This window comes from Lithobates pipiens, unplaced genomic scaffold, assembly GCF_037356315.1.
Source record: "Lithobates pipiens isolate NorthernLeopardFrog02 unplaced genomic scaffold, aLitPip1_a1.2 Scaffold_13, whole genome shotgun sequence".
Taxonomy (NCBI): Eukaryota; Metazoa; Chordata; class Amphibia; order Anura; family Ranidae; genus Lithobates; species Lithobates pipiens.
This window is the reverse complement of record NW_027507718.1, coordinates 107830446-107846520: the sequence shown is the minus strand read 5'-3', so window position 1 is coordinate 107846520 and position 16075 is coordinate 107830446. Positions and strand designations below refer to the sequence as shown.

The window sequence follows — 16075 nt, the reverse complement described above, 5'->3', positions numbered from 1 at the left end:
TCGCTGATCACCGCCATTACTAGTAAAATATTTTTAAAAAAATGCTATAAAACTATCCCCTATTTTGTATAACTTTTGCGCAAACCAATCAATTGCTAATTGCGATTTTTTTTTTTTACCAAAAATATGTAGAAGAATACGTATCTGCCTAAACTGAGGAAAAAATAATAATTTTTTTTTTATATATTGTTTGGGGATATTATAGCAACAAGTAAAAAATAATGCGTTTTTCAAAATTGTCGCTCTATTTTTGTTTATAGCGCAAAAAATAAAAAACTGCAGAGGTGATCAAACAACATCAAAAGAAAGCCATTTGTGGGAAAAAAAAAAAGACGCCAATTTTGTTTGGGAGCCACATCACACGATCGCGCAATTGTCAGTTAAAGTGACGCAGTGCCGCATCGCAAAAGGGGGCCTGGTCCTTTTGCTGCAAATTGGTCCGGGGCTTAAGTGGTTAATGTTCGAAGGTAACACATTGGACTTATTGTTCAGTTCACCAATACCACTATTGAGTTTTACAGTATAACACTTTCTGTAATAATTCTCTGCAAGAGTTTATATTTTAGGTTCACCCTAAACCTTGAAATACTTTACTTTATTTTCGCCAAGTAATCCAGGCAGTAACACACTTCCGGTCTATAGGTGTCTCCTCTATTTATGGAGTCACCCTTGGAAAGACGCACTGTATAGAGAGTGAGTAGTGCTAGATGGAATAGTTCCAAGGGCACTCAACCTTTGGCCCTCCAGCTGCTGTAGAACTACAACTCCTATGAAGCATTGCAAGCCACTGATGGTAATCAGCATGACTCCCAAAGGCAGAAGCATGATGGGACTTGTAGTCCTGCAACAACCTGAGGGGCACAGGTTCAGCATCCATGGTAGTGGATTTAAATGGACTTTACATAAGCGGTAAACAATTTAAAACTGAACTCCAGCTAACACTTAAGTAGCTACAGAAATGTTTTTTTTTCCCATTTGGGATAAAGGTTTTACATAAATAAAAGCTGATCATTGTAAGTACCCCTCGTCAGTGTTAAATGGTTTGTCTCAACCATTGTCCAAGGTGGTGCTGAGCGAGGTTGCATAATACAGAGTCTCCTCTGTTCAGCTCCAGTCATCTGGATAATAATAGGTGCAAGAACAACTGCCACCCACCTATACACTGTTCCTTCCTCACTAGATGTTTGGATATCTACATGCTCCTCCTAACAATCTATTCTTGCAGTCAGGAATAAGCAGGGAAGGATCACGTGACCACAACAGATCACAAATATAAAAAAAAGGTATATGGCTGCTTTATTTTTACAATTAAGAAGCAGAATGATTTCACATATTTAGAAAACAATTCTTGTGAGTTTAATGTCACTTTAACTGTGTTTAATCCATACTCTGAAAAATGACCCTAGTCTTTACATTTTCCTGAATATTAGCAGTATGATTCATCGTATTCGCGTGTTCTCCCGTGCCTACTGAACAAAATATTACAGCGCCCGCATGCAAAAAAGACATTTACCTCCAACAAGGCTTATTTAAAACACCTAGACATTTTCAAAAAACATCAAAAAATATGAGGATTTGGTCACACCATATTGCTATATGGTGCTTAAGCCCACTTACTGTGACAAAGTACCCCGAGATTAGTGCCTACTGCCTCATAGCGGAATACCTGCACGTGAGCTCTAAGGCACTGCTGCCTCCAACGGTTTTAAGTGAGATTCAGTGATGTCACCATTGTACTGCTCTCTGTTCTTGCCGACGCTGACATGAGGAAGTAAAGCCTTACCTCTACCAAGATGGCTGCCTCCATACCAAGATGCAGTGCAGAGCAAGGCATGTTAAGTCAGTAATGGGGAAAGATCAGTTATAAGGAGACCACAGGCAGAACATGGGACTAGCCTTGTTTGCCTTTTTTTCCCCCTTTTTCTGCACAACCTCCAGAATTCAGTTGCTCTTTAAAAATCAGGTTCACAATATGCACCAAATGACAACGCTACTCCTGTTCCATTTCTTTTAGGCAAATAAACATGGCTGACCAGCTCTTCACAAGTAAAAGGGTTAGACCCAACTAGGAAGGATACCTACCCATCCTCTACTAATCTGTAAGATACATATTAATATACACTTTACCTGACTTTCTGTCCCTGGGTGCCAAACGTGCTACTTTCCATACTGTATCAAGGTGTTATGTTATCAAGACAAGAAATTTGTTAGGGCTACAGTACTCCTCTCCAAACCACAGGGAGGTCTGGGCAGACACGGGACACTGCTTGAAATTTTAGTGCAGCAGATGGATATCTGGGAGCATCAAGAGGTTTTCTCTTTTTACACGAGGAGTTCTACTAAATGATCACAATGATATATTTAAACAAACCAAAACATCAATTAAGTAGTTAATTGTTAGACTCTGCATACACTTACTTTGTTTGCCTGGGGAGACCCAGAGCTAAACCCAGCCATTTAACCGTTTCCCAGGACAAATTACATTCAAGGGGTGCCATTAATGATAATGGTCACATTGGTTGTGCTCTCTACCAAAACGGTCAAGACATCAAATGTCTATGGTCACAACTGCAGTCCATATTCCCATCCCACACATTCCTGGAATAAGCTCTTTAGGCCATTGGGTGCTGTAGAGACCACTAGCTGGATACTAGAACCTATGTGATATGTAGCTATTTGCCAGAACACCAAGGAGCATCAGTTTCGGCCAAACTTTATTAACCACTTAAGCCCCGGACCATTTTGCAGCTAAAGGACCAGGCCCCTTTTTTTCAGCACTGCGTCGCTTTAACTGACAATTGCATGGCCGTGCGACGTGGCTCCCAAACAAAATTGGCGTCCTTTTTTTCCCCACCAATAGAGCTTTCTTTTGGTGGTATTTGATCACCTCTGCGGTTTTTATTTTTTGCTCTATAAACAAAAATAGAGCAACAATTTTGGAAAAAAAAAAAAAAAAAAAAAAACTTTTCCCCCTTCAGTTTAGGCTGATACATTCTTCTACATATTTTTTTGGGGAAAAAAAAATAAAATAAAAGCGTGTGTTGATTGGTTTGCGCAAAAGTTATAGAGTCTACAAAATAGGGGATAGTTTTATGGCATTTTTATTCAAAATTTTTTTTTTTTTTACTAGTAATGGCAGCGATCAGCGATTTTTATTGTGACTGCGACATTATAGCGGACACGGACAATTTTGACACATTTTTGGGACCATTGGCATTAATACAGCGCTAAGTGCGATTAAAAATGCACGATTACTGTAAAAATGGCACTGGCAGTGAAGGGGTTAAACCACTAGGGGGCGGTGTAGGTGTTAAGTGTGTGTTTTTTTTTATTTTTTACTGGGGGAGGCTTGGCGCGCAACGTCACTAATCGTCTTTCTCTATGACAGGGAACAGACGATCAGTGACAGGCTCGCTAGGAAGCATGAGGAGAGGTTTGTTTACACTTATCTTTCCTCGTTCTTCAGCTCTGTGACCCGATCGCAGGACACTGGCAGCGATCGGGTCCGCGGCCACAGAGCCCAGGACTGGGTGGCAAGTGCGCTGCCAGTGGCGCGCATGACCCACAGCTGGGCACTTAAAGGTCAGCGTACCTGTACGTGTTTGTGCCCAGCCGTGCCATTCTACCGAAATATATCGGCGTGAGGCGGCCCTTAAGCGGTTAAAAAAAGATCAGATCATAAAACAAACGGTGTAGTGCAAGGTTTCGGAGCCATGCAGGACCCCTTTTGTCAGGCATGTCATCACAAGCCTGATGAAGGGGTCCTGCATGGCTCCAAAACGTTGCACTACAACTTTTTGTGGTGTGATCTTTCTTTAATAAAATAAATGTTTGGACGAAATTGATGATCCTTGGTGTGTTGGTGAATATCTACATATGGTGTCATAATTGATCCCATGTGCAGCATCATGGCAGTTGCAGATCAAACTGAGGCTAAGATAGCAGCTTTGTAAAGGATGGGGGGGGTTAGTTCCACTGTAACCTGGCTATAAAAAGGCCAGGTTAAAGACTCAGATCCCTGGCCTGCCAACTGGCATGCTTATGGCAATGTGAATAAAAAAAAAGTGCCAAGAGGTAATTAGTGTGGACAGGCCACAGCTGGGCTTTTGTAATACATGTCATAAATGGCCTTGTGTTGGGCAGAGAGGCACGGAGTGGATTATGGAGGCAGAGAGATGGGTTAATACTAAGGCTCAAACAACTAATCGATAATGAAATTAATCGAGTACTATTTTCATAATCGGCCAGTAACATAATGGGGCAAAAAAAAAAAAAAAAAAAAAAAAAGCCCTTTATAGTACAAAAAAAGCAAATAATCGCTACTCTAAATATTACTTTCATAGTTCTACAGTAAAAAAAAATAAACCCCTTACAGTAGTGATTATCTACTTTTTTGTACTATAAAGGGCTAATTTTAGTTTTTTTTAACCCCATTATCTTACTAAAAGTCTTGGACCTGGTTCACAGCTATGTGTTTTTTAGTGCTTTTTGCAGAAATGCATTACAGTTCATTTACATGGTTTCCTATGGGACACGTTCACATCTGTGCTTTTTTTTCCCGCCGCTGCATATTTGGAAAGGGTCAGAGACTGTGCTTTTTTGGTTCAATATACTTCAATGGAGAAGCTGAAGAAAAGCATGCAAGGTGTTTTTTTAAATCTGCCTAACAAATTGGCCAAATAAAAACAAAATCGCAGCAAAAACCTAAAACGCACAGCAAAGGTGTGTAACGAGCCTTATGCTGGCCACATGGATCAATTTTCAAAACGAGAATGTTCCGACGAAAAATCCTTGTGCATTCTGTGACTAAAAGAACGTTGTTTGAAATTTTCACTTGTTTTTAACATTCGGTTTTTAAAATGAATGTACTTTCTGAATGAAAACCACATACACTGTCTGAAAATTTCTTTGGCCAAGAAGTTTTCTATTATTTTCACATTTTACCATCACTGTGGTTGAAAATTAACGTCAAATTGACCCCCCTAACGTTTAGAAATTCGACCGGACATTCTTAACTTTTTTTATTTTTTTTATTTTTTTAAGGAAGACTTTTTTTTTTTTTTTATAAAAAAAAAAAAAAATGTGATCTCCAAGTCTGATATTTATCAGATTCCCCCTTTAATAGTATATATCTCTTCTGTCTGTTATTCTCAGAGTGGATTTGATATGTTGCTCCCTAACCATATAGTTATTTATATTTTTTTTTTTACTTTGAGCTGGATTTTGCCTTTTGATTAGCCAGTTAGTGATCTGGCCTCCAGCCTCAGACATGGGTCCATCCTAATCCATTGATCTAGGCTTATTCAGAGAGACAACTTTAGTACTACACACGTACATGCTTTACCTGTTCCTGTGCCACTCCTGCTTGTGTTTATACTAAGAGATTCTATTTACAGATGGTTTTGGGATGGTGAGTTTTTGTTGACATTACAATTGCATTACTGGAAAAGTTTAAAATAGGACATACTTGTCTGTACTGATGTGATGTTTACCCTTACCACCTGTCTGGATACTTGTTTGAACTAGCCATACTTTTTTTTTAATGGAGTGACAGGTTTACTGTAAGCAAAAACCTGTTAATTAAAGTGACACTAAACATAGTAGTTAGTATGTGGGTTATAGGCCACCTTCAGGTGATGGACACTGGCACACCCCAAGACATTTATGTGTTCCCTCCCCTGTTCTGCTGTTTCCGCAACTTCTTTGCAGGATCAAGCAGGAAGGGAAGGCGGTGACTCTTGTGGTCCCGACGTGGCCCAGGAGATCTTGGTATGAAGAGATCGTAAAGATGGGAGTAGGGGACCCATGAGCCCTACCACCACAGCCAGACCTTCTCTACCAAGGTCCGGTATTTCAGCCTACCTTACAAATGCTAAATGTAATGGTTTGGCAATTGAGACCCACATTCTGAAGGAGTGTGGGCTGTCAAGTTCAGTAGTATCTACTTTGGTTAAAGCTAGGAAGCCAACCTCCAGTCATATGATAGAGTCTGGAAGGCATATGTCTCCTGGTGTGAATTCAGGGGTTGGCACCCCAGTAAATATGTCATAGGTAGGATGCTTGAGTTTCTACAGATGGGATTAGAAATGAAGCTGGTCTCGAGTGCTATCAAAGGCCAGGTGTTGGCCTTATCTGTATTTTTTAACGACCACTTGCTTCGCACTCTGGTTTGTAGCTTTATTCAGGGGGTAACGCAGATTGATCCTCCAGTAAGGTCACCCCTGAACCCTTGGGACTTGAATTTAGTCCTGTTGGCGTTACAGAAACAGCCTTTTTAGCCAATACGACATATTCCCCTGGTCCTTTTGACAAGGAAATTAGTCTGGTTGCCATATCTTCTGCAAGAAGGGTATCAGAGTTGGCTGCTCTTTCTTGTAAAGAGCCATATTTGATTATTCACAAGAATAAGGTTGTATTACGTCCTCATCCTAATTTCCTACCGAAGGCAGTGTCAGGTTTTCATTTAAACCAGGATATTGTTCTGCCTTCATTTTTTCCAGAACCTCGTTCTGCGGAAGAAAGGTCACTACATTCTTTTGATGTGGTGAGAGCAGTCAATGTCTACTTGAAGGCAACTGCTCAGATTCATAAAACAAATGTTCTATTTGTGTTGCCAGAAGGTCCTAAGAGGACAGGCAGCATCAAAATCTACTATTTCTAAATGGAGTTGTCAAGTGATTGTTCAAGCTTATGGTTTAAAGAGGAAAATTCCTCCTTTTTATATTAAAGCGCACTCCACTGGGCTGTTAGTACTTCCTAGGCAGTGCATCACCAAGCCTCCATGGCTCAAATCTGCAAGGCTGCAACTTGGTCTTCAGTTCATATATTTACCAGATTTTATCAAGTAGAAGTAAAAGGTCATGAGGATATCTCCTTTGGGTGCAGTGGACTGCAGGCAGCAGTATAAGTCCTCTAGTCTCTTAGTGCCCTACTTTTGTTGCGTCTCCCTCCTTTCAGTTGGCATGGCTTTGGGACATCCCACATAGTAACTACTATGGCTCTGTGTGTAGTGATGTATGATAAGAAAATAGAATTTTTAAAAACCGCTTACCTGTAAAATCCTTTTCTTTGAAGTACATCACGGGACACAGAGGTCCCTCCCTTCTTTCTGGTATACACGTGTATTGCTTTGCTACAAAAACTGAGGTACTCCCAGTAGTTGGAGGGGTTATATAGGGAGTGGACTTTTTGTCTTAGGGTGTGCCAGTGTCCATCACCTAAAGGTGGCCTAAAGCCCCTATAACCCACATAGTAACTACTATGGCTAGGTGTCCCGTGATGTACGATAAGAAAAGAAGATTATATAATACAAAAATATACCTCCCCCCCCCCCCCCCCCCAAAAAAAAAAAAAAAAGTAGCTTCTATTGCTCTCTGCCTTCTTCCAATTTCCAAATCTCTGCTCCAATTCAATTTCCTGTTAAAGGGTGGCCATATTCGCTCTATACAAACCCACTGTATGTAGGAAACGTAGCCACCCTCTCCTGTTTTCTCCTGAGATGGACCATGGAACTTGTAGTGTGCATAGAACAATGACCACAATTAACATGCACTACTCATTCCAAACAAAAGAAAGTGTGGGAGAGGGGTTTGGGAGGACATTACAAAAGAGGCAGAACAAAGTGAAATACACTTTTTGAAAAATAAAATTACAGGGTCATTAAGCTGTAGATGTGTAGGACTTCTTTTTGGAGAATAAGGATATTGTTTAGGGCAATTTTAAGCAAATCGTGATAAATGTTTTCTCCTTTAGAAGAATCTGGATTACCAATTTTGTTTATGCATGGCATGCAGATAATAAAACTTAAAATAAAGGTTCCTAAGAATCCTGTACTACAATATTATATATATATATATTATATATATATATATATATATATATATATATATATATATATATATATATATATATATATATATATATATATATATATATATATATATTTTTTTTTTAACAAATATACCTTTTCTATGAGTCTGATTAATTAAAGCATCCCAGTGACAAAACACAAGACTTCAAAGCTTTACAACAAAAGCAACAGTGTACATGAACTGTCAGTAGAATTAGTAATTAAGCAACATACACATAACCAATCATGTCAGCGAAGGGTTGTTTGTAGAAAGCTTCATCTGCCACCCTACAGACAGCAAGAAGTCCAAAAAAGAAGGCAAGCAGGCAAGAAAAGAAAGGAGAGAGCATTGAAAATAAGAAATAAAAAAAATATATAAAAGAGACAGCCTTAAACTTTGGCGAGAAAGATTAGTGAAAACAGGAGTGAAACATTAACAACCAGTACAATTAAGACAGACAGATGTAGATGAAAGCAGAACTCCAGTCAAATGACAACATTTTAAATCGTATGCATAAAATGTGAACTATTTTACCCTGCTACAAATAACTGTAACCTTGTTTCACCTCAATTAGAATTGGACCGGTCTCACTAAAGCTGGCCATACATTGAATCAAAATGCAGCTCGTTCAGCAGGGACCATCCAAATTTCGATTAAGGTGTGGCAACTGCGGTTGAACAAAAGCTAATCTGCGCTGTCAGATAAAAGCTGCTCGATTAGCTCTGATCTGTGTATTCTGACAGTGGGGCAGTCACCGTGCTGTCAGAATACAATAGCTCAGCAGGGAGAATTCACCCATCAACCTTGAATGTGCAGATGAAGGAATAAGTTCAGGAAAAAAAAAAAAAACACACACACACACACACACACACACACACACACACACACACACACACACACACACAGTATGGTCAGTTTAGCCAGCCAGGTATGTACATGACTATTCATTAGGGTAGTTTTGCAGTCTGCCTGGCCAACTGCCTGCTAACCGGAGTACAAATGAAAGTAATCACATATTACAGTAATAGTAATCCACAAAGCCAGTAATTGTATTCGTAGAATTTTAAAATATAACCATTTAAGAAATACATAGCTTGATTAAAGCTTCGTTTGTCTGGAGTTCTTCCCTCAAATACGGTTAAAATTTAGATGGAATCAAATGTGAACAGAAACCTCAAGTGCATTTAGAAAATAAAGGGGAAAAAACATCACATTTAAATATTACTTTAGTAAAGATATTCAAGTAAGGTTAGTACAACTAGTAATGTCCTACTCAGTATGATTTATAAATGTGAAGAATAATAAAGTCCTTAAAACTGCTGTCTTTGGAGGCATTATATTAAGCCAGCTCAGGTATTTAGGACTACTGCATATTAGAACATATGAATCCTACCATTATCAAGGCTGACTAAATGCTCAGCATGTCTTTAGGTGCGCACACACAATCCATACATTTGACATTCTGATTGCTTCAACTGTATCTACTTAAAAGATAAGTTCACCTTTGCATTATTTATTCACAGAGTTCTGTGAATATATGAACTACAAGGTAATAGTGACATATAATCACACACATAGGTTGGACTTAATGGACTTGTGTCTTTTTTCGACCTCACCTACTATGTAACTATGTCATAAGTACCTTTGGCCTCCTGGGCCAATGTTTTGTAGTTCTCAATGAGCTTCGAGAGTGCTGGTGCATTTTCTCGTAGTCCACTGATTCTTCCTGCCATTCAGTAACTGCCAGCTAATATCAGGAGGTACGGGCAGACAGCGTACAGAGAGTCCTCAAAATCTTGGCATTGCACCCGCATTCTGCTGATCATAGCTGCAATGCCTTATAGGCTGAAGCTTTAAAAAAGCATTTTTTTAATTTATTTTTTTATTTACCTGCAAAAAGATGTGCATTTCTTAATTTTTTTTATAAAAGGTTAACTTGACCCTGAATCTTATTCTGCGAGTGCATTTTTCCATTTTTCAAATTTTAATACATATTGTTAAGTTCACTGGAACATAAAACATTGAAAATTTTCATTAGTATTCAATTTCACCATGTATGGTGTAACTGAACTTTAATGTTTTAGAGAAAACAAAAAAAGTGGCAATTCAATTTGTAGCTTGGATTAAACCGCACAAAACCAGTAAGGGTATCATAGAAAGAAATATAAAATGTGTCCAAAGATTATAGGGAAAAGATAAGGCTATAAAATATGACTGAACCTTGAAGATCTAAAAAGCATAATTCCACTTTGTGAAGAAGTGTTACAGCAAGCTTTGATAACAAATTAGATTTTATATATATATAAAAACAAAAAAAAAACAAAAAAAAAAAAAACTATGATTACCGATTATTTGCTTTCGTCTTCTGTAATAACTCATCTTGTCTTATGTACCACTCATCTAGCTCCTTAGCAGCTTTCTCCTTCCACTCTCCTTCTTGCTTTCGAGAGTTGGCATCTGGACCAGAGAAAATTAGATTTAGTGTTCATATTGTGGTCAGATAAAGTGGTAAATTCACAGATGGTTGGTTTGGGTGGATAACAATGTTATCATGCTTGGGGTTTTAAAACACTCAGGACTGGTTCACACCAGAACGCAGTGTGGGAAAGGCACGCTGCTCAATGCAAATTTCCCACACCATGCTCAAACACACTTTTTTTGCGATCTGCCGTGGGAGCCAATGTATTGTTAATAGCACCCCAAATGCAGATCACACATGGAAGTGCCTTTGTGGGCACCAGATTGCATGGTACCACAATACCAATAGTGCATGCACTACTTTTTCTGCATTCTGGTCCGATTTTCAGTCCGTTTAAATGAAGGGGCTGCAAAATGCACCACACAGGAACACATGCCACAATCCTGGTGTGAATCAGCCCTTAGTGAGAGGTCAACCCAGAGACCACAGCCCGACTTTGCTACCAATAGGGTCACACCATGACTAGTTTGATCCAATGCTAAATTGAACCACCGGTCTTAGCCCACAACTCTAAGGTTAGACCAAAGCATAAGAGAATCTGATATAAAATAACTGTAAGAACACTCTCAGACTGAGACTTTTCTTGAACTCCCATACCTCCAACTAGTCCCATTGCAGGGTCGTTAACCTACTTTGCATCATTGTTCTAAAACTGCCATGCAGCCCAAAAGCCAGAATTTATTATTCACCATCTGGAATATCGATAAGATCTGAAACTCCAATAAAAATAGAACTTCTTGACTGGTTAGGCAAACCAAGCAAAAATCGCATATTTCTGAAAATAACCTTCTAGGAGGCTGAGCCTCAGCCTCCTAGAAGGTTATTTTCAGAAATATGCGATTAACCTGAAAGATGGAAATTTATTCTAGTAAGTTATTAGGCTAATGAAACTAATCTCCAAAATAGTACTGTGTATACCTCAATAGAGAGCACAATAAATTTCCATGATAAAAGTGATGAGCGAAAAATAACAGAATGCCGTCATTACTAATAAGAATTAAAAAAAATATATATATAAAAAATGCCATAAATCTATCCCAGATTTTGTAGACGCTATAACTTTTGAGCAAACTAATCAATATACGCTTATTGCAATTTTTTAAACAAAAATACATATTGACAGAGAAATTATATATATATATATATATATATATATATATATATATATATATATATATATATATATATATATATATATATATATATATATATATTTCTCTGTCAATATGTATTCTTGTTTAAAAAAGTAGCTTTTTTAAAAAAAAATTGTCACTTTATTTTGTTTAGTTTATAGTGCAAAAAATAAAAACCAGAGGTGATCGAAGATCACCAAAAGAAAGCTCTATTTGTGGGGAAAAAAAAAGGACGTAAAGTGCGTTTGGGTGCAACGCCAAACGACTGTACAATTGTCAGTTAAAGCGACGCAGTGCCTTATCGCAAAAAGTGCTCTGGTCAGGAAGGTGGATAAATTCTTCTGGGGATGAAGTGGTTAAAATTATTTAGTACAGTCTAGGTCAGTGATGGCAAACCTTGGCACCTCCAATGTTTTGGAACTACATTTTCCAGGATGCTCAGCTACACTGCAGAGTGCATGAGCATCAGGGGAAATGTAAATGTAGTTCCAAAACATCTGGGGTGTCAAGGTTCGCCATCACTGGCCTAGGTGGAGCCAGCCCCTTCTAAGTTGCACTTTTTTTTGGTTTGTTGGAAAACCCCTGAGAAGATATAGACTAGGAGGAGGCTCCAATTACTGTGTTTTTACGTCAAGGCTGTAATAAACACGTCATGAAAATAGGTATAACGATGGGTAATACATCAACACGTAAATGGGCACCTTCATCTAAGTTAATGGTAAACTTGGATAAATGATTTCTTAGAGGTTACTGACCTATACAGTGCAATCAAATTAGTCAGAGCCCCTTCACTTGCAGCCTGATAATACAGTTGTTTAAATCCATTAAAGCAGTAGTAAATCACACTTTTTTTTTTAACCCTGCAAGACAATGGTATAATGCTTACCTTAGAAAAAAGCCCTCCAGCGGCACGCTGTCACCACTGACAGAGGCTTACATCTTCACCCAGTCTTCCTTTCGGGTTCGAGTGCTCTGGTCATCCGATTGGCCTAAATGCAATGACATCACTCTCAGGCATGCTTGCGGGAGTCACGGCTGTGGCATGGAGCTCTGAAGGGACAGCACAGGTATGCCATACCTTCAGAGCGCATGTACCGATGACGTCACCGGCTGAATGCAATGTGAAGATCTCCTAAACAGTGCAAGTCTAGGAGATATTCACTGTAATGCCGCGTACACACGATCGGAATTCTCGTTGGAAGAAGCTCTGAAGATTTTCCTGACGGGATTCATCTCAAGCTATCTTCCTAAACACGGTCACACCAAATTCCGATCGTTTAGAACGTGGTTACGTACAACACGTACGACGGGACTAGAAAAGGGAAGTTCAACAGCCAGTAGCTTCCGTCTCGTAGTTGAATCTGAGCATGCGTGATTTTTGGTGTGTCGGAATTGCATACACACGATCAAAATTTCCGATAGAAAGTTTTTCTGTCTGGAAAATTGAGAACATGCTATCAATTTTTGTCTGGCAGGAATTCTGACAGTTAAATTCCGATGGAGCATACACACGGTTGCATTTTCCGATGAAAAGCTCTCATTTTTCTGGCCGGAATTCCGATAATGTGTACGTGCCATAAGAAAGCTTACCTGTAGGTAAAAGTCAAAAGTAGACCACCATTTTAATCTACACTTAGTACCCCATAATGACAAAGTGCAAAGAGAATTTTAGAAAAAAGTCTGAATTTATTCAAAAGGAAAAATTTAAATCTCATATCGGCGCAAGTATTCAGACCCTTTGCAACAACACTTGAAATCTGAAAAAAAAAAAAAATTTGCTGCGCTGAATGTTTCCAAGAGCACAGTGGCCTCCATAATATGGAAGAAGTTTGGCACACCGAGGACTCATCTAAGAGCTTGCCAACCAGTCAAACTGAGCAATTGGGGGAGAAGGAGCTTAGTAAGAAAGGTGACCAAGAACCCAATGCTCACTCTGGCTAAGATCCATAGATCTTGTGTGGCTATGGGACAAGGTTCCAGAAGAACAGCCATCACTGCAGCTCTCCACCGATTTGGCCTTAATGGCAGAGTGGCTAGATGGAAGCCTCATGAACACATGAAAGCCTACTTGGGTTCGTTTGCAAACTCCATCTGAATGACCCTCAGACTGAGGAACAAGATTCTCTGGTCTGGTGAAATCATGATTGAACTGTTTGGCCTCAATTCTAATAACATTATGTCTGGAGTAAACCAGACACCGCTCATCACCTGCCCAATACCATTCAGACAGTGAAGCATTGTCATGCTGTGAGGGTGCTTTGCAGCAGCAGGAACTGGGAGATTGGTCAGAGTTAAAGCGGTGTGCCGCCCAAAAAAAATAAAAAATAAAAAAAAAAAGCCAGCAGCTACACATACTGCAGCTGCTGGCTTTTAATAATAGGACACTTAATTGTTCTGAAGTCCAGCAATGTCAGCACCCCAGCTGATGTTTCCATTGCGTGTAAGGGAACCTGGCAGTCTAGCCATACGGCTTCACACCGGGAACCCCGCTGTGCATGCGCAAGGCCCCGGTCCTCTCTCTCCTACTGGCTGAGGAGGTAAGCCTGAAAACCTGTTCCACAGCTCTCAGAACCTCAGACTGGGCCGAAGGTTCACTTTCCAACATAACACAGGAGTGGTTTAATGACAATTCAATGTCCCAGAATGGCCCAGCCAGAACCCTGACTTAAACCCTATTGAACGTCTTTGGAAAGACCTAAAAATGGCTGTCCAACAGTAACCCATTTAACCTGACTGAGCTTGAGAGGATGCAAAGAATGTCAGAAAATCCCCCAATCCAGGTGTGTAAAGTTTGCCACTTCATACCCAAAAAGACGAGGAGAAAAAAAAAAATATATATATATATATATATATATATTTAAAACAATTGTAGTATTGGGCTACAAAAAATGAAAAGTGAAGGGGTCTGCAGACCTCATGAATGCACTGCATTTGTTGCAACTGTGAATTCTCCTGAAGTACCATGAGAAACGGAACAATATTTCAGGCTATAAACAATATGCTCACCAAGTACTTCTAAACGGCTCCTTTGCTCTTCTCTCCATTTCCGGATGCTTTCTGGTTCTGCTTGCAAACGGTCAGCGTGGGAAATGGCTGAATAACTATCTGTTGGTCCATTACTTTCCTGTTCCAGAAACAAAATTACAGCAGTAACATTGTGTTGTCTCCAATCACAAATCAGTTTTAGCAGCTCCCATGACAACTAAGATGTCACAGGTTACTACACACCACAATTTCCTAGATAATTCCTATGAGTGGGTGGAATAAGGGAAATGACAGTGCTAATGAGCAACCTCACTGAACAAGATGGTGGCTCAGCTGAAAAGCAAGGAATACAAAAAGGGATTTTCTTTACATTTCAAGAGTGGTTCATTGGAGAAGCTAATTCAGGTAGACACAAATCTATGGACCTGCATTTAAAGTGGATGTAAACCCCCAATCATGAAATCTGACCTGGGCACATATCTGTAGCATTTACTTATCTCTCGCCAAAGCCCTTAGTTGTGTCTTTCTGCTGCTCCAGTCCCGTGTTATCAGCATGAGAACTTCCAACACAGGAGATAAAAGCAGCTGGAAATTTGTGTCAGGGAGGGTGCTTGGATAGGTAAACAACTTGTCTATTCACAGTACAGCTATGCAAGTTTCTTCGTTCCTCTGCCTATGTGGAGGGGGTGTGCCTTTCCTCCAATCGGCTCTCACACAGTATATGCCCAGACTCCACATCCACTGCCAAAAGAGGAAGAAAAAATTCTAACACAATGAGCACTTTCTAAAGAGTCTAGTAAGATGAAGACAGCAGTTTTACATGCAAAACTTATGTAGGGAGACTTGTTTCAGCTGTGTATCATCTGAGGCTGTTCACTTCACTGCGTGTAAGAGGGTTTACATCCACTTTAATATCTTAATATTTATGAGAGTTCTTTAAGCGTAACTTCACCCAATAGGGGACGTTCAACTTTTACTTCAGGTTTTGACTTGCTGTCATATATTCCTCTATACTGGGACCAGATCTTTATTTTTGATTTGCACAATTTTTGATTTGTAAACTATTCAATTCACTATTTTTTTATACAACCTAAAAAAAAAAAACAAAAAAAAATAATAAAAAAACAAAAAAAACAAAACACAAAACTGATGAAATTGTTTACAGTGTTGATGCCATTTTATGTTTCACACCCTCTGCATATTTTATCTGTTCCATGTTATGGCCATTAGTACAGAGTATGCTACAAAGCCCTTTTCTGCCTGCACGTGTAGCTGTAAAGGTTAACTTGCCCAGGGTATAAATAGAGCCATTACATCCAATCACATCGGCTTGACAAAGGAGTTGGGGCGGCTCCAGAACATGCCCTCCAAGGTGGTTTCACTCACTTCCTGGTTTCTTACCATTTCTTGGCTAGCGGTGGTGATAGAGCACTCTTGCCTGGGATAACAGACTGGTGGAGCACTTCTGACAGCTTAAAATTATGAAATCATAAGCGCCGACTTTCATCCTTTTCAGTGATTTGCCAATTTTTTATTTTATTTAACAAAAGGTTTTCAATTGCTACACTTTGTTTGATGCCCTCTTGTGTTCCCTTTATCCTTGTACAGATACTCACATTGGAATTAAC

The 16075-nt window shown here is 39.3% G+C and overlaps 1 protein-coding gene across 3 annotated transcripts in view; it reads right to left on the bottom strand.

Annotated features, from left to right (window-relative positions):
- The window catches only part of CLTA (clathrin light chain A), a 53158-nt gene that overhangs the window by 11517 nt on the left and 25566 nt on the right, over positions 1 to 16075 (bottom strand). For 2 of the 3 annotated variants that reach the window (XM_077475384.1, XM_077475385.1), the window contains exons 3-5: positions 14469 to 14586; positions 10196 to 10307; positions 8084 to 8137 (exon numbers count right to left, since the gene is read on the bottom strand). In XM_077475384.1, coding sequence (XP_077331510.1) covers positions 8084 to 8137; positions 10196 to 10307; positions 14469 to 14586 — 284 coding nt within the window. The remainder of the gene's footprint in view (positions 1 to 8083; positions 8138 to 10195; positions 10308 to 14468; positions 14587 to 16075) is intronic. The other variant, XM_077475386.1, reaches the window with a different exon arrangement.